This window comes from Carcharodon carcharias, chromosome 1, assembly GCF_017639515.1.
Source record: "Carcharodon carcharias isolate sCarCar2 chromosome 1, sCarCar2.pri, whole genome shotgun sequence".
In the NCBI taxonomy this organism is placed as follows: Eukaryota; Metazoa; Chordata; class Chondrichthyes; order Lamniformes; family Lamnidae; genus Carcharodon; species Carcharodon carcharias.
The window spans coordinates 214,178,160-214,202,481 of NC_054467.1; the positions used below are offsets into that span (position 1 = coordinate 214,178,160).

The 24,322-nt window shown below is 42.6% G+C and overlaps 1 protein-coding gene across 1 annotated transcript in view; it reads right to left on the reverse strand.

The window, feature by feature from the left end:
- nedd4l (NEDD4 like E3 ubiquitin protein ligase) overlaps positions 1–24,322 on the reverse strand; it is a 441,756-nt gene that overhangs the window by 244,880 nt on the left and 172,554 nt on the right. Inside the window, exons 3-4 of the mRNA XM_041209743.1 lie at positions 16,616–16,697; positions 3,843–3,881 (exon numbers count right to left, since the gene is read on the reverse strand). Of these exons, the coding sequence (XP_041065677.1) occupies positions 3,843–3,881; positions 16,616–16,697 (121 nt within the window). The remainder of the gene's footprint in view (positions 1–3,842; positions 3,882–16,615; positions 16,698–24,322) is intronic.

The following is a 24,322-nucleotide window of genomic DNA, read 5'->3' on the forward strand; positions in this document are numbered from 1 at the left end:
GTAAAAGTCTTCCTAAAAAAAAACATGAAGACTTCCCTGCAGCACTATTCACATACAGGTCCACCCCTTTACAATGTGGCCTGTCACCATCCAAACTCCTCATGGGCAACAACTTCGCACACAACTTCCAATCCTGCCAAAAGGAACTCATCCCAGGGTTGGTAACTAAGGATTACTAGGTCATCGAAGCAAGAGAGCAGTCTTACAGGCAGATACAACAGAAGGTACCACACCAGACACTTGCCACAATTACAGAAAGGTAACAAGATCTGGATTAAAGACCTTGAGAGAGAGAGAAGATAGTGTCATTAGAAAGGACGAGGGCCAACCTCACTCCAAACTAGTTGGCACCGCAGAGAGCAGAGTCAGGAGAAATAGGAGCCTCCTCTTCATCCCTTAACCACCTGCCCTCAACTGTGCAACAGAGAGGTATGGAGGAACATACCCAGATGTCAGAACCTCCAAATCTACAGGTAGAACCAGCAGTCACAAACCTACCACTCTTGTGACAGCAGTGAAAACGAGATTTGGAAGGGTACAAGGCCTCATGGACTGCCGGAATTTTGAATTCAAGGAATTGAAGGAAGGAGGTGGGGTAGTGAAAATGTAGTAATGACCATGTAAATGTATGATAGTAATAACAATGTAAGGTAAACTATAATCACTTAAAATGTACCGGATAAAGACTTGGGGGCGGTGTAGTATAAGTGGCTAGCACATGTAGGACTGAGTATCTGACTGCCACAGTGATGTAAGAGGCACATGACCTGCACCCAGGGTCAGTTAAATGTTGGACAGAGCCATGTGTGCCAGCAAGCAAGAAGACAGCTCCTAGCTTATACCCTTTATAGTATATTTGTAAATAATTCTAAGAGTTAATAAAGTTAACCTACATATGACTAGGAAGACGAGGCCTACCGAACTGTAACCAACACGCTACAATATGCTTCACCATTCAACCAGATCATGGCTGATCTTTTACCTCAACACTATTTTCCCCCACTATCTCCATTTCCCTAGACATCTTTAATAACTCGAAATCTATCGATCTCTGTCTTGAATATACTCAATGACTGAGCCTCCACAGCCCTTTGGGTTACCAAAGATTCACCACCCTCAGAGTGAAGAAATTCCTTTTTATCTCAGTCCTAAATGGCCTACCTCTTCTTCTGGGATCGTGTCCCCTGGTTCTGGAACTCTCAGCCAGGCTAAACATCCTTCCTGCATCTCCCCTGTCGAGCCCTATAAGAATTTTGTATGCTTCAATGAGATCATATGAAAATACTCTGCATTTCTGTTTCTTCTGCCTGGGACAAAGTGTCCAGGTAACTAGCCCCTCCCTGAAGTGGCGCAGTCTCTGCAGCTTGACCTGCAGCTCAATAATTCTGAGCTAAATTTCCTCCAGCCGCAGACACTTACTACAGGTGTGTTTGCCTTGGATCACACAGGTGACCATTCGACCCACATTCTGCAGCTGCCACACACCACCTGCCCTGCCAACTTTATAGCAGTTAAGTAGTAATTACATTTCATCAGTCAAGTAATTAATGTCTCTTGTCTTGTCTAGGGAGATAATTTCTCATTCCAAATGGGGACCTCAGGCCGCCCCAGCAATTAGGTCAACAGAAGTTGCCCCTCCTTCAATTGTTTTTTTTAAGTTTTTTTTTTAAAAAGGTTCCTTCAGTCTACCTCGTGTAAGCTCCTGGCCCCTTGCATGCTTTAGCAGTGACCACCACCCTCCTGAGAGCACTTGAGACCCGAATACACACCCAACTTGTCAGATAAAATCCTGCCCTTAGGTCACGTAACCAATAAGAGGTAGGTTTGAAGGAACGTCTTCTGCGAGAAAAACGAGTTTAGAGGTGTCAGGAGGACATTCCAGAGTTTAGGATCTAGGCAGCTGAAGGCATGGCCACCAATGATGAAGGTATTAGGATTGGAGATGTGTATGGGGCCAAAATTACAGGAGCACAGATATCTCGGAGGGCTATGGAACTGGAGGGGGTTACCGAAGTAGGAAGAGGCAAGGATATGGAGGATTTGAAAACAACGATAAGAATTTTAAAATCAAGTGCTCCTTGACTGGGAGCTAAAGTAGGTCAGCAAACACAGGGGCTGATAGGTCAATGGAATTTGGCACATGTTCGGACACAGGCAGCAGGGATTTAGATGACCTTAAGTTTAGGGAGGGTGTAACATGAAAGGCCAGCCAGGAATAAATTGGAATAATTAAGACTCGAGCCAACAGAGGGTTGGATTAGGGTTTCAGCAGAGACATAATCAGGCAATGGTTAGAGATGGAAATTGGCGATCTCCCCAAGGCCTGTCCACCATGTACAAAGCACAGGAGTGTGATGGAATACTCTCCACTTGCCTGGATGAGTACAGCTCCAACAACACTCAAGAAGCTTGACACCATTCAGGACAAAGCAGCCCGCTTGATTGGCACCCCATCCACAAACATTCACTCCCTCCACCACCGACGCACAGTGGCAGCAGTGTGTACAATTAACAAGATGCATTGCAGGAACTCACCAAGGCTCCTTCAACAGCACCTTCCAAACATGTGAGCTCTACCACCTAGAAGGGCAAGAGCAGCAGATGCATGGGAACACCACCACCTGCAAGCTCCCCTCGAAGCAACACATCATTGTGACTTGGAGCTATGTCACTGTTCCTTCACTGTCACTGGGTCAAAATCCTGGAGCTCCCTTCTTAACAGCTCTTTGGGTGTACCAAAACACATGGATTGCAATGGTTCATGAAGGTGGCTCACCATCACCTTCTCAAGTGCAATTAGGGATGGGCAATAAAAAAAATGCCGTCAATCCCCTTTGTCCCATGAATAAATGAAAAAAAGAAAATAATGATGGTGCGGATATGTAGTCAGAAATTTATCTTGGGGTCAAATATGACACCAAGGTTGTCAACAGTCTGATTCCTCTTCAGACAGTTACCAGTTGGAGGGATGGAATTGGTAGCTACAAACTGAATTTGTGGTAGTGACCAGAGAAACAGTTTTCATCTTCTCAACATTTTGTTGAAGAAAATTCCTCTCATCCAGCACTGTACTGGACATTGAACAAGCAGGCTGATAATTTGGAGACAATGGAGGGGTTCAGAGAGGTGGTGGTGAGTTCAAACTGAATGGCATCAGTGTACATTTGCATGAAGTATTGGAGGAAGATGGTCAAAGGCTGCAAACAGGTTGAGAAGATCAGGTTGCCACAATCACAAAGGATCTCATTGGAAGCATTTCAGTACTGCGCCAGGGCCGAAATTTTATTGGAGATTCAAACATGGATTTTCACTGAAGATGGGCATCAATTAAGAAGGCAATGGAAAATTCAGGGACTTTGGAGAGGAAAGGCTGGTTGGAGATTTGGCTTAGTTTGAAAGGGTGGAAGAGTGAAAGTTTGATCTTTTGATAAGCGGGGAAATGAGGACAGATTTGGAGCGGGGGACAATACCTGAGGTTAGGGAGCTGTTAACACCAGTTAACATGGAAACCTGGTTGGGTAGTCAAGAGTTTATAGAAATCAGAAGAAGGGAGGAGGAGAAGGTGGTGAGTCTCATGGGCAAGGTGAGCTGGGAAAGGGCACAAGGGAAGACGGGAGACAAAGTAGAGAAAAACGTGAGTTCAAGACTGGGCAGGAGGGAGGGTGGGGATAGCTGTAGAGCAAGTTTAGCCTGGTGGGCTAAAGGAAGGGAGGGAATTGGCTGAGGTAGCTGATTGGATGGTCTGAATCTTGAATGCAAAGGTGTCCATGAGTCCCTCAGACTTGTTGTAGGTGAGGGTGAAGGAGAATGGAAAGGGGTTTCATAAGATTGTTAGTACTCACCCTGAAAAGAAATTCTTCATTCCATTTTGGATTTAACGTCTGCAAAAGATAATTGTATCTATCAGTTTTACTTCTAGATTTGTACAAACAACGAACACAACTAACCTTAAAACTTTGGACAGTTCCGTACAAAACATGGCAATTGTGTTTTCTTTCTTCAAGAACTACAATATTTAAGACATAAACTTGTTTTAGATAGTGTTTTTGTTTATTCAATTTTTTTTTTAAATAAAGTCACCTTCACTTAAATTAAAACTGCAATCATGCTTAAAATAAATGTGCCACAGTGTCAATATTTCTTATAGCTCAACCGGTCAATGTTTTCAATTAGATAACAGCAGAAAAACAAGCACTATGCAGAACTCTATGCCACCATGTGGTTACAAATCTATATGCAAAAAGTGCTTTCTATCAAATGAAAATTTAATTCAAACAGAGAATTCGTTAAAGCACAGCACCACCAGACAAGAAATGTCTTTACAATAACAGAAATGAAGCAGAGAGCAGACAACACAAGGACAAGAAGCAATATCTTTGTGCCTCCCTTGACATTCTCGAGGGGCTCATCAAGGCAGTCAGCGCTGGATCATTATAAGCAGTGACTCCAACTGCCCCAACCTACAATTTTGCTGACCTTCCAGCCCAGGCTCACCTTGCCTCATCTCCTTCCCTTCCAACTTAACCCTCCCACTGCCTGTGGTCTAAACCAGTGGAACAATCTCAACACCCCTCTCCACATCTCCCTCCAGAAGAACCATTCACTGTGAACAAGGCCCTTGCCATCAATGAACATCATCGCCTCAAGAAAAACATGGCTAAGAAGTGATGATAACTTCCGTCGTTGTGACTCTTAATCATTAAATTGCACCTGGCTCTTTCTACTCCTTTGAACATCTCATCTTGTTCCACCCAGGTGAAATTTATTCTCTCAAAGTGTCATGAGTCTGTGAAACAACCTTCCCCAGAATATGATAAAGGCATGGTCATTTAATATTTTTAAGGCAGAAGTAGACAGATTCTTGACTAACAAGGGGGTTAAAGGGTATCAGGGGTAGGCAGGATAGTGGTGTTGAAGACACAACCAAATCAGCCGTGATCTTATTGAATGGCGGAGCAGACTCGAGGGGCTGAATGGCCTACTCCTGTTCTTAATTCACATGTTCGTATGAAGTATGATCGCCCCTCTCATTTAAAATCCTCGCTCTCTGCTGCCAACTACATTAAAAATTTTCTCACCAAGGCATCTTCACTGCTTTCCTCCCTCAACCTCTGTACTGAAAGACTTCTCATCTTTGATGAGTTCAATCATACCAACTCATCATACTCTCACTCCCGAGCTCACTGCCCCCCCCGCCCGCCCTTAAACTCTCTTACCACATGAACTCCCCAACTCCCTTGGTCTTGCGAATTCACATGGTCTGTCTACATCAGAATGTAAGCTGGAGCAGAAGTAGGTCCCCTAGAGCCTGTTCCCCATTCAATAAGATCATGGCTGATCCAACCGTGGCCTTTACTCCACTTTCCTGCCTGCCCCCAATAACCCTCAACTCCCTCATCTATCAAAAATCTGCCCACCTCAGGCTTGAACATACTCAATGGCATCTATTCTATCAATCACAGATAACACCACCACTCTTCACTTCCTTTTATCACTCATCACCCACATCCCCCTTCCACCTCCCAAACCAACTCTCTTCCTTGTCCACTCCTGGGGAAAATTACCCCCAATTCACTTAAAACTGCGGTTTCAAAATGCCAACTGTCTAGCCTTTGGCCAGCTATTCAACTGAACATTACTGATTGGCTAGTGCACCCTCGCCTCCACCTTTGATGCCCAAGTCTCCAACAAAACCATAACTCTGTCTCACACTGGCTGTAGTCTTAATGTCCAAGGAACTTGAACAGATATGGTGGACAACTGGTTTAGCCATTCACTTCAATATCTGGCTAGCTCAGCCTGGAATGCAAATTTAGCCACTAGTTTATTTTCTCTACTGCAACCCGTCTTCTTAAACCCTTTCCACCATCTCCACCACACGCACTTCCAGCAATAAATGCAAGGAGCTCATGTACTTCTTTGTCATTAAGACCACAGCCATCTGATCAGCTGCCTCTGCCACTTCCCTCCCTTCCACTGGCCCACCCTACCCTCACCCTGAACTCCCATCTTTCTGTAGTTCCTGTGTGTCAACAGTTTCTCTCTGAAAAGCAGAGTGGCCAAAGAGCTGAGTGCTTCACAAACAGAGTACTGAAGTCAGGAATTTGGTGCAACTAGTAATTTGGTGTTGCGAGGAAAGTAGGTGCTGTTTTTTGTTCTCAAATACAAAAGCAAAGCACAGCAGATGCTAGAAATCTGAAATAAAAACAGAAAATGCAGGAAATCCTCAGCAATTCATGAAGCATCCGAGGAATGAGAAAGAGTTAACATTCTGATGAAAGGTCATCAGTGCAGCCTGACCTACTGAGGATTTCCAGTATCTTCTTTGGGTTTTAGCTTCAATAACTGGTGAATATTTTTCATTCATCACAAAGCCAGGAGACTTAACTTGCTATTATTTTCCCTTTTTAAGTTACCAACTACTTCCTAATCAAATAAATAATTAACGCTACACAGACGGGCAGGACAGGTGGTGTGCTGTAAGTGTAGCATTTGGGAATTCATGGAGAGCACTGCAACGTCAGACAGCCATATCTGCAGTAAGTGTCCACAACTCAAGGAACTTCAGCTCAGAGGTGTTAAACTGTAGACCATGCTGCAGATATTGCTGGGCATTAGGGAGGGGAAATAGTTACCTGGAGACTTTGTTCCAAGAGGCAGTCGCACACCTTAGATTAAGCAGAACTTTAGAGTTGACCAATGGTCAGGGACAGGGCGGTGTTTGGGGTTCCATCATGTCGTGAATGAGGAGCCTCCCTTCTTGATTTTGATCAACATGTACAAAGTACTTGCTACCTGTGTGGTTGACAACAAGAACTGCAGGGTGATAGATAAACCGCAACATAATGATGCAAGGCATTCGAGTGAAAATGAATTTGGTAATGACAGGAGACAGTATCGTCAAGGGGATAGATATTGTCCTCTGCAGCTGCGACTGGGAATTCCCATGGTTGTATTACAGGAACATAGGACCAAGGAGCATGAGTATGCCATTCGGCCCTTGGAGCCTGCTCCACCATTCAATAAGATGATGACTGATCTGATTGTGGTCTCAACTCCGCTTTGTTGTCTGCTCTCCACAACCCTTGACTGGAGTGCTGCTTTGGCTGCATTAGTGTGCTTAAGTTGAAGTTTTAAGGGTTAATTTAATTTAAATGTTAATTCTATCTGAAGTCTAGTCTTTTCTCTAATTTAGCAATTAACTACAAGTTGCTCTTTGGGTTGGGAGAAGTTAAGGTTCAGTCCAGCTTTAAATCAGGGGTATATAGACTCTGCTTGGAGCTGGAGCCAGTTAATTAGCTCACTAACTGGCTTAAACTGATTTTCAGAAGCTTGAATCAGGGAGTATAGAAACAGACTTTCTCCAGCGCTGCTTTTGCCTGCACAGGAATGCTGCTTTGTGTGCATTAGAGTGCTGAAGTTGGAGTTTGTTAAGTGAGGAGATTCATTGAAGAGGGAAGGAGGTGCTCCTTTCACTTTCTACCTTTCCTCAGCCTCCAGTAAGCTGGCTGTTACATGGCTTCAGGGAAGTCCATAAATTTATGGATTAAATCTAAAAATTACATCACAGGAGTCCCCTAAGTCGATTGGTTGGTCAGCATAGGTCTTCCCAGACTCAGCAGCTAAGTAGTACACAGGCAGAACAGGAATGAGTGAATGCCAGAGTATCTAAGAGAAACCGGCAAGTAGTGCAGGACTCCCCTGCAGCTACCTCACTCTAACTGCTTTTCCATTTTGGATTCTGGTGACTGAGACGGTTCTTCAAAGAGATATGGCAACAGCCAAGTTCATGGAACCACAAGTGGCTCAACTGCAGAGGAGGGGAGGAGGAAGAGTAGAAGAGCAATAGTGGTAGGGGAGTGCATAGTTAAGGGAACAGACAGGCGTTTTTGCAGCCGTAGACATGACTCCAGGATGGTATGTTGCCTCCCTGGTGACAGGGTCAAGGATGCCACAGAGCGGCTGCAGGACATTGTTTTGCAGGAGGGTGAACAGCCAGAGATCGTGACCCACATTGGGACCAATGACATAGGCAGGAAAAGGGATGAAGTCCTGAAAGCAGATTTTAGGGAGTTAGGAAGGGAATTAAAAAGCAGGGCCTCAAGATCAATAATCTCAGGATTACTCCCAGTGCCACGTGCCAGTAAGCAGAAGAAAAGGAAGATTGAGCAGTTCAACAAGTGGCTGGAGAAAAGGAGTAGTAGGGAGGGCTTTAGATTACTGAGGCATTGGGACTGGTTCTGGGGCAGGTGAGACCTGCACAAGGAGGACAATTACACCTTAATAGGATGGAAGCTGATGTCCTCACGAGGAGGTTTGCTAGTGTTTGTTGGGGACGCTTAAAACTACATTGGCGGGGGGGGTGGGAACCCGAAGAGAAACAAAGGGTGGTGAGAGAAGAGCTGGTAGTGGGAAGTAGACCATATATCAGAGAGTTGGATCAAGGTTAATAAGATACTTGAAAAGTTTGATATAATTAGAGAAGGCAATAGTAAGTCATCAGATGGGGTCAGAGTAAGAGGGAAAGTAAAAAAGCCCAAATCAGGCTTAATGTGCATGTATGTGAACGCATGGGGTGCGATTAGTAAGATTGGTGAACTACAGGCACAGGCTGACAAATGGAACTGTGATATTATTGCTATAACAGAAACCAGGCTCAAGGAAGGGCAGGACTGGGCATTAAACATTCCTGGGTGCAAGGTGTTTAGGAGAGACAAGTAAGGAAGAAAAGTGGGCAGGAGGAGTGGTGGTATTGATTAAAGATGGCATTACTGCGCTGGAGAGATAGGATGTTCCAGCGAGAACAAGGATGGAATTTCTCTGGCTGGAGATAAGGAATGAAAAAGTTGCAATAACATTGATCGTTGTAGTATATAGACCGCCAACCAGTGGAAGGGATGTCGAGCAACAAATTTGTGAAGAAATTACAGAGAGGTGCAAGAAAATAGAGTAATTATAATGGGGAAACTTCAATTATCCAAATATAGACTGGGATAGGAATAGTGCACATAGACAAGAGGGGCACGAGTTCCTAGAATGTGAAGATAATTTTCTGCAGCAGTGCGTTTGCGGTCCAACGGGCGGGCAAGCACTGTTGGACCTGGTTATGGAGAATGAGTTGGCCAAAGTAGATCATCTATCAGTGGGAGGGCAATTAGGGGACAGTGACCATGGTATCATAAGGCTTAGGTTGGCCAAGGAAAAGGGCAAGGAACAATCCAGAGCAGAGATAGTTAATTGGGGGAAAGCCAACTTCGATGGGATGAGAGTGCATCTGAATCCAGTAAGTTATCAAATGTTGGCGGAAATGACGGTGGCTAAACAATGGGCTATCTTCAAAGAGATAGTATTGCAAGCAAGGTCAAAGTGTATTCCCTTGAAGGGGAAAGGTAAGAAAAATAAATCCAGAACGCCCTGGATGACAAGAGAGATAGAGGTGAAAATGAAAAGGCAGAAGTGCACGTACGACAAATGTCAAGTAGAAAATACAATGAAGAATCAAGCTGAATATAGAAAGACCAGAGGGGAAGTGAAAAAACTAATAAGAAAATCAAGGAGAGTGCATGAAAAGAGACTGGCAGCTAAAATAAAAGGGAATCCCAAGGTTTTCTATAAGCATATAAATAATAAAAGGGTGGTCAGAGTAAGGCCAATTTGGGATTAAAAAAAAGGGGACTTGCACGCGGAGGCAGGAGAAATAGCAGAGGTATTAAACATATACTTTGTATCTGTCTTTGCACAGGAAGAAGCTGCTACCCAGGCCGAGGGGAGAGAGGTGGTAACTGGTACACTTGAAGAATTTACAATTGAGGTGTTAGAAAGGCTATTTTTGCTTAAAATAGATAAGATACCAGGGCCGGAGGAGATGCAACTAAGTGTACTGAGGAAAGTGAGTGGAAATTTCAGAGGCACTACTGATAATCTTCCAGTCTTCTTTAGACACAGGGGAGGTGCCAGAGGACTAGGGAATTGCAAATGACCAGAACAAAAACAGAATTACCTGGAAAACCTCAGCAGGTCTGGCAGCATCGGCGGAGAAGAAAAGAGTTGACGTTTCGAGTCCTCATGACCCTTCAACAGAACTGAGTGAATATTAGGAGAGCAGTGAAATATAAGCTGGTTTAAGGTGGGGCGGGTGTTGTAGGGACAAGCAAGCAGTGATAGGAGCAGATAATCAAAAGATGTCACAGACAAAGGAACAAAGACTGCAAATGACCAGTTTGACTTCAATTACAGGGTAACTTCTAGAAACTGGAGTCCAGGACAAATAGTCACTTAGACAAGTGCAGAATAATTAAGGAAAGCCACGATGGATTCATTAAGGGAAAATCACGTTTAACTAACTTGCTGGAATTTTTTGTGGAGGTAACAGAAGTTTGATAAGGGCAATGCTGTTGTTGTGGCGTATACGGATTTTCAAAAGGCATTTGATACAGTGCCAAACAACAGACTTGTGAGCAAAATTCTAGCTCATGGAATAAAAAAGTAGGCACTTGAAACTGGCTGAGGGACAGGAAACAGAGAGTAGTGATAAATGAGTGCTTTTCAGATTGGAACCATGTTTGTAGTGGAGTTCCCCAGGAGTCAGTGTTGGAGCCCTTGCTCTTCCTGATATATATTAATGAGCTAGACTGTGGTGTGCAGGGCATGATTTCAAAATTTGTGGATGACATGAAGATTGGAAACATTGCCAACTATGATGAGGATAGTCTTGAACTTCAACCAAGCATGAACATATTGGTGAATTGGATGGATAAGTGGCAGATGAAGTTCAACACAAAGAAGTGTGAGATGATTAATTTTGGCAGGGAGAAAACGGAGACACAGTACAAAACAAAATGGAGAAACTCTAAAGGAGGTGCAGGGACAGAGGGACCTCGGTGTATATGTTATTGAAGATGGTAGTGCGTGTTGAGAGAGCAATGGATAAAGCATTTGATATCTTAGGTTTTATTAATAGGGGCATTGAGTACAAGAGAAAGGAGGTCATGCTGAATTTGTATAAGACACTAGTTAGGCCTCATCTGGAGTACTGAGTCCAGTTCTGGGCACCATACTTGAGGAAGGATGTGAAGGCATTGTAGACAGTACAGTGGAGTTTCACAAGAATGATTCTAGATTGGAGGGGTTGGAACTGTTTTCCTTAGAGGAAAGAAGGCTGAGAGGAGACTTGATATAGGTATGGATAGGGTAAACAGTGAGAAACTGTTCCCATTCAAAAGAGCATTAAGGTCGAGAGGGCACATATTCAAAACAATTGGTAAAGGAGTAAAAGTGATTGAGGAAAAATGTTTTCACCCAGACGGTGGTTGGATTCTGAAATGAACTTCCCAAGAGGGTGGTGGAGCCACGTTCAATGGAAGTATTCAAAAGGGAATTAGATTGCCATCTGAAAAGAGAGAATGTGCATGGTTACAGGGATAAGGTAGGGGGGTGGGACTAGGTAGAATGTTCTTTCAGAGAGCCAGTGCAGACTCGATGGGATGAATGGCCTCGTTCTGCACTGTAAAGATTCTGTGATTCTATGACTCCCTTGTCTATCAAGAATCTAACTAACTCAGCCTTGAATAAATCTATTGACCCAGTCTCCACTACTTTCTGGGGAAGAAAATTTCATCTACTAACGACCCACAGAGAAAAAAATTCTCATCTCCATCTTAACAGGGAGACCTCTTATTTTTAAACTGTGCCCCCTAGCTCTAGTCTCTCCCACAAGAGGAGACATCCTCCCGCTATCCATCCGATCAAGTGCCTTCAGGATCTTATGTTTCATTCTTCTAAACTCCAATGGGTATGGGTCCAACCTGTTCAACCTGTCTTCATAAGGCAAGCACTTCATCTCAGGAATGAGTCAAGTGAACCTTGTCAGAATTGCTTCCAACACAATTATGTCTTTTTTCAAAGAAATTGTAAAACGGTATATAGTACTCCAGATGTGGTCTCACCAAGGCCCTGTACAGTAACAGTAAAACTTTCTGGTTTTTATATTCCATTCCTCTTGCAATAAACACGAACTTTCTCTACCATTTTCTGACTTTATTTCAGATTTCCAGCATCTTTTAAAAAAAAATACAGAAGGGATCTCCTTTGAAAAATAATACATTACATAAAAGCCTTGTCATGTGGGGGTTAAAATGGAATTAGCCTTATGATTACACCCCAAAAGATAGATTATGAAATGAGGGTTAAATTCAATAAAAGTGCTCATTCCTAGCATAATGCAAACCTGATCTGACATAGGCTACTACTTTACAAATGTGGCATTGAGATCATGCCTTACTGCTGCGCAGTGTTAATGTACAGTGCATCTCAGATGCCTGCGACACGTGCAGATAACTGGACAAAGATCCTAGTTGGACGGAAGGCTGAAAATACAGCTGGTGAACAATAACTCATTTGAGCATTATACTTTGTGAACGCGGTTCTGTTCATTTGTTTTTGTCCTGCTGCGTTTGCTCAGTCACTCCAGAGAATACTTAAGACTCAAATCATGATCAACCTATGGCAGGTTGGGTCAAACTTTGTACAATATGGCCTCAGTAAACTTGCACTGCTCTTCTGAAAAGTTTATTTCAATCGAGCTTTAAGATGTCAGTAGTGGAAGCTACACATCAAGGTATAAGCTCCAAACTGTTATCCATTTCCTCACTCCAAATGACACTTAAATGCCCTCAGAAATGGCTCAGCAAGCAACTCAGTTTAAGGGCAAGTCGGGATGGGCAACAAATGTTGGCCTTGCTGGCTACATCCATGAAATAATTTTTAAAAACACAACCGGTCCATCTTACTTTCAATAGTTTGACTCAAAGGTGCAATATAAATTGGAATCTCTGAGAATGACAACTATTAATAATGTTAATATTAATATAATTTCATTTACATATAATTAAATTTAGATTATACATTGTCTTAAAAAAAAGGTAGCTTCAAATACCTGGGGTCAGTGATGGCAGAAGATGGAGGTATGGCAATGGAAATTAAGCAGTGGTTGGAGTAACTGAAAGAAATGCAGTGCAGTGTTGCGAGAAAGAAAAGTACCGCAAGAACTGAAAGGAAGAATGTACAGAACAATTGTGAGACCAGCCTTGTTATATAATGCAGAAACCTGAAGAACATCAAGAAGAAAGGAACAACGACTGGATACTAACGAGATGCAGATGCTGAGATAGTTATGTGGAGTGATGAGAAGGGACAAGGTCAGGAACAAGTCAGTCAGGGGTCAGTGAAGATTGTGGAAGCATTAAAGAAAGTAGCCAAGAAGAGACTGAAATTGCAGAGACTGTTGTAGGCTCATAGGTGTCTACGGCACAGGTGGCGGCATTTCGGCCCATCATGTCAGCGCCGGTCAACAAAGATCTGACTACACTAATCCCATTTTCAAGTGCTTGGCCCATAGCCCTGGAGGGCTATGGCAACGCAAGCGGAAATCTAAATACTTCTTAAATGTTATGAGAGTTTCTGACTCCACCACCCTTTACAGGCAACGAGTTCCAGACTCCCACCACCCTCTGGGTCAAAAGATTTCTCAACTCCCCTCTTAGCCTTCTACCTCTTACCTTAAATCTATGCCCCCTGGTTATTGACCCCTCTACTAATGGGAAAAGTACCTTCCTATCCACCTTATCTATGCCCCTCAATCTTATACACCTCTATCAGGTTCCCTCTCAAGCTTCGTTGCTCCAAAGAAAACAACCCCAGCCTATCCAATCTTTCCTCATACCTCAGACCCTCCAGCCCAGGCAGCATCCTGGTAAATCTCCTCTCCAGTGCAATCACATCCTTCATATAATGTGGTGACCAGGACTGCACGCAGCTCTCCAGTTGTGGCCTAACCAGCATTTTACACAGTTCCATAACCTCCCTGCTTCTGTATTCTATGCCTCGACTAATAAAGGAAAGTGCCCCATATGCCTTCTTAACCACCTTATCTATCTGCCCTGCTTCCTTCAAGGATCTGTGAATATGCACTGCAAGGTCCCTCTGATGTTCAGTACTTTCCAGGGTCCTAGCATTCATAGCATAATCCCTTCCCTTGTTAGCCCTCCCCAAGTGTATTACCTCACACTTTTCTGGGTTGAATTCCATTTGCCAGGGCTCTGCCCACTTGACCAGTCCATTGATATCCTCCTGCAGTTTAAGGCTATCCTCCTCACTATTTACCACCTTACCATTTTCATGTCATCCGCGAACTTCTTGATCATACCCCCTACATTTAAGACCAAATCATTTCTGTACACCACAAACAGCAGGGGCCCCAGCACCTAGCCCTGTGGAACCCCACTAGAAACAGACTTCCAGTCACAGAAACATCCCTCTACCATCACCCTCTGCTTCCTGCCTCTCAGCCAATTTTGGATCCAACATGCCATTTTGCCTTGGATCCCATGGGCTCTTACTTTCTTGACCAGAGAGTTGTGGAGAAAACATATGGTGAGGGTTGGGTGGCTTGGTTGTTAAAGGTTAAAGTGTGGCTCACGTTGTCTTACTGGTAAGGTGCTGCAAGATATTCACACCTGTAAACAATGACCGGAGTAGGTGTGCTGACTGTGGATAAACTGTTAGGGCCGAATTTTCGCAGAGGCAGAAGAACCCCAGAGCCATTTAAAAATGGCAGATCAGGCTAGATTCTGGGATTTCTGCCCCCATCCCCAGTGCCCCCAATTTTTGCTGGCATAGGATAAGAGTGCAAATAAAGAGGCTGCACCCTGCTTTCCCCACCTGACTAACTCCATTGCGGGAATAGGCATCTTTCAACCCCCCCACAAAATTTTCGTGAGTCAGGCCAATTTCTCCATGACTCATGGATCTCAGAGAAGTCATCAACCATAATTTGAATTCAGGAATCTTTTGAAATTTATATTCTAAAGGTCTTGCCTATGCACCACTCCCATGCACCATGCTAACTCATACCATCACCCCTCCCCACCCAATCCAATTGCCTTTTATAGTCCCCACGCCAACTCAAACATCCCCACCTACCACCATGGCCCCTTAAAACCTCCATGCCAAATCTTGCCCCACACCCACTCCCATAACCCCTTATGGCTCCCATAGCCACTCAATGCCAACTGACACCCCCTCACACCCTCCATACAAGCTCATGACACTTTTAGGCCCACTCACCTAGTTTTCACTATGTACAGAATCACTGAACCCCTTGGTAACAATAGCATGTGTGAAAATGCTTAGAAAAAAACACCCATTCATAATTTTTTGATATACTCCTACAGCCCCATAAAAGTGTCAATTAAATAGATCATTAACCTCTCAATAACAGAAGCATTAAGCACTTGACACCTCTTCATTCATTCATGTGCTCTCTATCTTAAGGCAGATCCTTGGCTCACTGATGCTTCATTGTGAGCTGTTTCCTGGGCAGTTTTTTTTTTGGTCAGTGGTGATCTGCCATTGCTTTCACTTGCAGAAACAGAGCGAAAAGGCAGGTCATAAGTTCACTTCAGCTGAAATGGGAATTGAACCCGTGTTGTTGGCATTATTCTAAAACCAAAGGCTAGCCAACTGAACTAACAAGCCTCCTTGAGACCTCTTAACATTATGCAAATACACATTGAGGCATCAACAAAAGAGATCACAGAAAAAGTAATTTACTATAACATCAGAAAGACTGAATGCCCAGACTATTATAAAAGGGCTTTGAAAGTGAATTTGTTTACACAAGTGTACTGGTGTTGATTCTGCTTGACTGACATCTCTAAGAGGTTATAAGAAGTTTTCTTTTCTACGATCTCTTTTGTTAACATTTCAATGTTTAACTGCACAAGGTTGAGGTATCAAGTGCTTAAGGTTTCTGTTATTGTTACTTTATTGGCCTGCTTGATTGTCCCTACAACCCCACATAGGTGTCAGAGAAAGAGAGCAAACGGTTGAGTGCGAGCGCAAGAGCGGGAGGTTGAGCGGGCGTCAGCCAGAGAGGAGCAGGAAGAGAGGAAGACAGGAAGGGAGGGGGAGAGGGAGAGAGACACAGAAAGACAGAGAAAGTGTGTGCGACAGAGAGAGCGACAGAGAAAGGGGGTTCGTGGAGAGTAGAAAGATAGATGCAACTTGTCCAGCACTTTGAGTAGAGAACTCTGGCCCTACCAGTCACCATGTGAAATGTGGGCAGAAGCTCATGTTCAGGTTGGAGACACCAAATTTGAGGATTTAAATGAGATGGAAAATTCACCAAGCTTGGCTAGAGAAAGAATCTCCAATTGATCCCTGACCGTGAAAGTCAGTTCTGCTATCAGTTGTAATCCAGCTGGGAAAGGGAAAGAAAGGAAGCCCTCAGGAGCCAAGAATCACTTTGGCCTGATTGTTCCAGAATGAAGTGTCCATTTAAGAGGTAGTATGAAGCACAACTATTATCTACGAATTTTGGGTGTGTGGGTTAAATGGGCGAAGTTCTTTTCTGTAGTTTCAAGTAGAATTTGTCTTCATTACTTCTAATGTGTCTGTTACAGTAAAAGTCTTAAAGCTTGAAATCTTGTTGTGTGATGCTTTCAGTTATAGATACCAGAAGTTCAAAATTCTTCTTAAAAGTTATCAGTGTCTATGGGGATCATAACAGTCAATTCTTGGCACTCCTGGCACAAGTACAAAAAATTCAAAAATTTACCTTTTTGATTGTTTTTGTCTGAATCAAAGCAAGTTCTCGGTTCTCGTCAGCCACGTATAAGGACAACTTCACATAAGGATCACTAAAAAAGTGAAAAATATTGAAGTTAAACTACAGCATTAGTTCAACTTTACTTGAACCCTTATGTACTCCATGCCACAATCAATACCCAAGTATATCAAAGGCTGCAGGTTATCTGCTCACTGGCTCTTCTGTGAAATTAATTCACAACTGCACAAGACTGTTTAACTAGCCTTCCTCAATGTGCATTCTATAGTGTGGCAAACCTTGGGAAGCAGGAGAAGGGCCCTTATACCCACCCACATCCCAACGATTTTCTGTCATACATAATCAATAGGGAAAAAGAGCCAATAATGGCTGTTTGCTGAAGAGGGATATTTATCATTCCGCCAGATATAAAATGACTTCCATACGGTTAATCAAACTAGCTGCTCACATACCACAATACGGAATAATTCATAATATGTACCAGGGATGGTTATTTTAGAACAAATTAATGGTTGGAATGTACTTGGTTTCCAATGATTATTAAACATTTATATAAAACATCAGAGGTGTTCTAATACTTGTGCACCTCACCTGCTTTTTTTAATTCATTCACGGGATGTGGGCTCCGCTGGCTGGACCAGCATTTATTGCCCATCCCGAGTTTCACCTTGAGAAGGTGATGGTGAGCTGCCTTCTTGAACCGCTGCAGTCCACATGGTATAGGTACATCCACAGTGCTCTTAGGGAGGGAGTTCCAGGATTTTGACCCAGCAACAATATATTTCCAAGTCAGGGTGGTGAGTGGTTTGGAGGGGAACATGCAAGTGGTGGTGTTCCCATCTATCTGCTGCCCTTGTCCTCCTAGATGGTAGTGGTCATGGGTTTGGAAGGTGCTATCTAAGGTGCTTTGGTGAATTCCTGCAGTGCAGCTTCTAGATGGTACACACTGCTGCTACTGTGCATCGGTGGTGGAGGGAGTGAATGTTTGTGGATGTGGTGCCAGTCAAGCCGGCTGCTTTGTCCTGGATGGTTGTCAAGATTCTTGAGTGTTGTGGGAGCTGCACTCATCTAGGCAAGTGGGGAGTATTCCATCACACTCCAAATTTGCACCTTGTAGATGATGGACAGGCTTTGGCGAGTCAGGAGCGTGACCTCACCTGCTTTATATGCATTAAATTGGTTTTCGGGTTCATTAATGAGTAAAAGCATCCCATGGGGAACCATTCTACATAGGCCATGTTCTACCAGTCATCGAAGCCAAATTAGCTGCCCGAAACCAGGATGGCAACAGACATGATACACTGATGTCAGGAACTCTGGGCTTTGAAGGCCAAAGGAAAAAAATTAAAACAAAATCAACTACTCATCATCATGTTCCACTGACCACTGCAGTAAAGCAAATTCCTCTTCACCAATGTTATCCCACTTGCCCATCACAGAAAATATCAACCGACCTACCAATGTTCTCCAATGCACTCACTTCAAATTCTTTGTTGTCAGTTTTAATTACCTCCTTGCCTACCTTGCATCCAACACCCAAGGCAGAGTCTTCAACTAACTAAGGCCTACCCATTGGAACTACCTCCAGTAATCTCTCCATGGTTAAAAATTTCTTCAAAACCTCTCTCCTCAATGTAGCTTCAATTACCCTTCTAATCTCTTCCATCCTGGTTCATTTTAAGCTTCTAGGATGTTGGCATTTTTATAAGGATGTTGTGACTTTATGACAAAGGGGCTCTACAAAAGGTATGCCTCCAATGGCACTGAATGTAAAACAGAATATAGTCACTGTGTAGGCTCAAATGAAACTATACTACAGTGTGAGTCAATGCCCTTGAGGAACAAAGAAAATTGAATGCGGGAGCGGGAAAGAGAGAGAGACAAAGAGAGAGAGGGAGGAATAAAGAGAGAGAGAGAGAGGAAAAATAACTTTCAGGTAAAACACTGCTTGAACAGTGTGTCCTGACTTTAGTTGCTTGTATTTTGTGATAGGTTATGGAAGACTCATTTCAATGCGCACTTCATTTGCTATAAACAAGTGACTGTGTTGTGCAAGAGGCTGAGAATAAAAAGAATCATACACAAAAGAACTTTACTAGAACTTGAAACAATCAAATGCGGAAATACAATTTATTCATTAAAATTCCTGTACAAACACCAGAAACTCTTATTACCTATCAGAATTAATCTTGTCCAGAAGATTCATCTCTTGATCTCTCAACCCTATTTTCACAGAACTGCTGCCCATGTAACTCCTCTTCCTGACCACCGTGTTAGGATATATAAAAGGTTCGCTCTCATCCATAGTGTCTCACTTCCTTTTAAATGTGTTATGAACACCCTCCCATTCAAAATCCCCACCCTTCACTATCTCTCCCAGCAAACTACCTCGCCCCTCTCTAACCTCCCTTTCTTCTCCCAAGTTGTTTTACATGCTGCTTCCTCCCAGATCCTTGACCATCATCCCTGCAAAGCCTCAGCCTCTCCAATCAAGTTTCTGCCCCTGCTACAACATTTGTCAGCCACAAATGACTTGTTACTCCTAATCCTTCTCCACCTGTCCGAAGCTTTAAATACTTGGCCATACCATCCTTCTCCCATGCTTCTCCTGTAACTTCCAACTTAAAATGACTGCCCTCTCCCGGTTTCATTTTAATCTATCCAGTTGTAACCAGAAAAATATATTTAATAGTTTCTCTTTTCACTCCCGCATCATTAACTCTGGAGGCATCTTAAGGATCTATATCCTTGGCTTCCTCTAATTTTTCATCCATATGCTGCCCTTTGGAAAATGTACCATATTCTACATGAGCACTGACAACCCTCAGCTCTATCTCACAACCACCTCTCTCAATCACACCATCAACAGCCTACAATTTGGCATTCAGTATTTTCAACATACAGTATTGGCTGAGCAGAAATTTTCTCCAATATTGGAAAACGAAGCCATTGTGTCTTTGGCCCCAGCCACAAACTCCATTTCATAACCACCAATTCCATCCCTCTCCCTGGGATGAGTCAGAATGTTCACAACTCTGTCCTATATGGCCCTGAACTGAACTTCAGACCTGATATTCTCCCCACAACCAACACAGCTGGCTTCCTCCTCTATAATATCACCCATTTCATTCCCTGCTTCAGCCCATCTGCTACCAAAATCTGCTGCCTGCGCTCTGGTTACCTCCAGACTCAATTGCTCCAATGCTTTCCTGGCCAGCCTCCCATCTTCCCTCCTTCTTAAACCTGAGCTCATCCTCTGCTGTCTATATCCTAAACAGCACAACACCCTGTACAATAATCATCCCTTGTCTCACACGCTAGTTCACATTTCAGTAATGCCTTAAATTTAAAATGGTCATCTTTGCTTTCATATGCCTACACCATGCTTCTCCACTGCCAACCATAGTAAGCTCCTCCTTCCCAACAATGCTCTGAGAATATCGTGTTCCAATTCTGTCACTGAGCATCCTCTATTTTGTTTTCCCTATTGTTGGTGGCTGCAACTGAGATTCGAATGGCCTCCTTCTGTGCTGTTAAGATTCTATGATTCTATAATTCCCTGCCGAAGCTTCTCTGACTTTCTATTGCTCTCTCTCCTCTCCCGACCCATAAGTCATACTTCTTTGACAAAACATTTGGTCATTTAGATCCTTATGCAGATGCGTGGTTGCTGCAAATTCTCTGATAATGCTGCGTTTTAAATGGCTGGAGTGTGATGCGGAATGATGCCAACGGCGCGGGTTTAATCTCTATATTCACTGTGATAATTTATGGAGGCCTGTTTCCTGACCTTGCCCCACGTTTGCCCCTCAAGCATATAAAGTCAACTGTTTCTCTCTAATGGAAGAGATGCCTGTGGTCCTTTGTGGACTATGGCTAAATGCTGCTATAAAGTGTTTTGGTGACATTTTACTACATTAAAGGCATTTTGTCATTGTATTTACTACATTAAATGCAATTTGTCGTTGTATTCTACATTGGTTGCTGGCAGAAATTGCGCAGGTTCTTACCCAGGTTAGTGTAAAGTTTTACATTTCAAATAGGAACTGAACTAGGGCAATTAAGTGTGCTGAATAGAACACATTACATTTTACGGCCTTAGCAGAACTTTTCGTGGTCACATTCAACTACAATACTACATTTGTGCCCATGAATTTATACAATGTTATGTTAATAATTATTGCTGTAAAAGTTGCTGGGACGCAACAAAACTCTGATTCAGCACTTTTGTTAAAAAAATAAGATCACATTAAATCTATTCACATCATCACAAAGGCTAAAATACCATAAATTCTGTTCCTAAAATATTTTACTTTAAAATTTGGATGAGTATTTTAAATAACAAATTTTATAATCTTCATTAAATAAGCTTATAAGAAAAATACAACCATGGCCATCTCAAAAATGATCAAGAGCAGCCCAGTTATATACGTGAACTTAACAATATAATTATTAATTTAATTACAACTTAATAGTATTTTTGAAATTCATCAAATCATCCAAGGGAATACAGGTTGCTCAGCACAAAAGCAAAAAGCTGCTTCCTTTTTTTTTGAAAACCTTAATCTTCTGTAACTTTCATTCATGTAATCTCGTTACGTTACCTAGTTTTCATACGTTTTTCAAGGCAAGTTACGTGTAAAGATTAATATTTCCAATGGTGCAAGTCCGATCTTAAAATTCAAACTTATTTCACATGGGTAGGCAATGCAAGGAATTGCAGACGTATTCCTTTACTTAAATAGGTTGCTCTGCAATTTCCTGCTGCAGTTTAGTACAATACTTCTGATCTTCAGTCATCCAGTATGGAGCGGGAGGCAGGCAAGTCAGAGGACCTCCTTGTGTCTGTCTCTGGACCCGGCAAAGATGGCCATCTCTTTCACCAGTTACTCCATGCCTGAATGGCTTGGGAGAGAGAACATGGAGCCCTCGTGTCTTTCTCTGACTTCGAGAATGTTGCAAGAAATTCGAGATTCCTACACACATGAAGTTATCACAATTAAATATCATATCTCAGTCAACAGCAGGGGGAGCTCTGCATTAGCTACATTAGACAAGTCAAGTCTGCCTTTGCATTTGTTGCAGATTCTTAGGGGAAAACTCGATGACGTGCTCACAAGAATACACAGCACACCTGACCAATACAGCCTACAAAAGATATAGACCCTCCTTGCCCAAGCCCCACAAAAGAAGTTTTTTCCCACTGCTGTGAGGAAAACTTGTAAAGAAATAAAACAGTAGTAGAGTGGGTAAGGCGAGATCACAAAAGATTTTCACAAAGATTTCTGTACCTTGGTCGACACAAACTTTCATAGGCAGCTCTGGTTTCTGTAAATCCCAGTGTTATGCAACATATTATCCTTCCTACAATCAACCAATAAACTTTATAATATAATTGGGCTCCTTTACATACAGCATGATTACCATAACAAAAATAATACTTGCAATACTTCCAGCCAAACAAGCATTCTACTGGGTCTAGTTCAGAATGTCACAACTGCATGTGCTTTGCAGTGGCAATCTCCCTTCTGTAATTGACGCATATACCATTTTATAACAATGCAAGACTAAATAATCTGCACATATAAAACATGTGCATTATTCTGTAAGGTAGTGCATGTTGTTAAACCAAGTTAGTGGGGGTGGGAGACTGACTCCTCTCTTTGCCCTACTCCTGAGTTAAAGGGAGGTGATATTGCCAATTTAACGTGTGTATTTAATTTAATGCAAGAAATAAGGCAGCCAGGTTCCTTAATCTAACAAGTAAATTTAGTTAAACTCACTCAGGTAAAGATGGAGAAATTATTAACGAAAGGTTTAAAACATGCAAATGTGCTCAACTATCCACTAATACAAAAACACGCATGCACACACACATATGCGCACGCAAGGGCACGCACAAACAATTACCCCCAACCCCACTCTACCACGCATGCACAAAAGAGATAAAGCTCTGCAGAGTATCACGGCTTAGAAACTAGGCCAAGTAACAAGTTAGAAAAAAAATTTCAAGGATTGTCTTGAAACTTGTTTCCACAGTCGGTCTGCAGTTGTGGCTGGTTGATTCGGAATTCTTCTTTAATAACTCGCGATTTGCAGCAACAAGGTCTTCTGACAGGTTTTTCAACTCAAACAGTTCAACTTTGACGAGAAAAGTTCAGAAGAGAAAGAGATGAGCTAAGGCTGTTGCCCCTGTGGCAGTCTCTCTGACCATGCAAATCACGTAACCTCTCAGAGCTCCCTAGTCTGTTTCCATAAAAGCAGCATGTGTTCTTCGCGAATGCTACACAGTAGCTGCGGTAAACCAGTGTCCTTTTTTTTAGGAAAAGTGCTCTTTTCAGAAAGATTCAAAACATATGTATGCCCAGGCGATGACAGTATAAAGTAATATATTTTCAGCCGATTACATTATAAATTAATATTTTATATAACACGCTTTCGTAACAATGTTTACAACAAAATTGTTTAGTGTCACTCAGTTCAGAGACTGTACTGCAGAAATATTTTTTCCGTTTCTCATATTTTTCTTTTAAAATTTGGGGAATAATTATGATTTCATTGATAATTAAAATTGCTAGTCGGCAATTTTGGAATTAATTCTTCCAATTAAGTCATTATGAAGTGCATGCAGTTGCCATATTGAAATGGCGAATTTTGTGCTTTTGTGCATTCCATAACATTATTATTTTTTGATAGGAGCTACATGTGTCAATTTGTTATTATATATGTGTGTACATATACTCATGTGCATACATACCCTCATATGCATACGGACTATAACCTTGCAGAAAAAAATAGCATGGCTAGCCATTTCAATCTTACTGTTAGAAACAACAGGACAAAAATTGCCACTGTCGCTCCTACCAGAAAGTGATCATGTTATGAATTGCACAAAAAGCCCAGAATTCACCGTTTTCCGAAAGAATGGATGGATACTGCAAAGAGAGGTGTTTCTTTTTAAATTGAGAGAAGTGTACAATAACAATTTCACAATAATCAGCTGCCAGAATATGACAGACTTTCAGACATAGCACACACTTCATGAATCCTCCAAGAGATACCAAAACCAATCAATCATCAACTCAAGAGGGATGTAGGTGTTGCTAGCTAGTTGGGCAATAATTTAACTGGGTGTTCTTGTGTAGTGCTGATGGGCCTGGAACTGGAACGACCGGAGGCCTTGTGAAGATGCTCACACAAAATTCGGCAGAGAGCTCCAGTGTTTCTCCCCAGTAACGATGAAGGAATGGAGATATATTTCCAAGTCAGGATGGTGTGTGACTTGGAGGAGATCCTTGGTGGTAATAGTGTTTCTGTGCATCAATTATCCTTGTTATTCCAGGTAATGGAGACCGCCTAGGTGATGCCTCGTTTCATGAGCATTTGTTATAGCTGCACGCAAACAGGTGAGTGGGGAGAATTCAATCACACTCTTGATTTATGTGTCATAGCAAGAGAAGCTTTGGGGAGTTAGTATGCAAGTCAGCAACATAGAATAATTAGCTTCTGATCTGCTTTAGCAGCCATGATATTCATGCAGCTTGACAAGGTGAGCTTCTGATCAATGACATTCCCCCAGGATTTTGATAGTGGGAGAATTACCAATGGTAATGCCAGTGAATGTCGAGAGGTGGTGGCTAGCCTCTCTATTGTTAGAGATGGCCATGGCCTGGCACTTGTGTGGCACAAGTAATACAT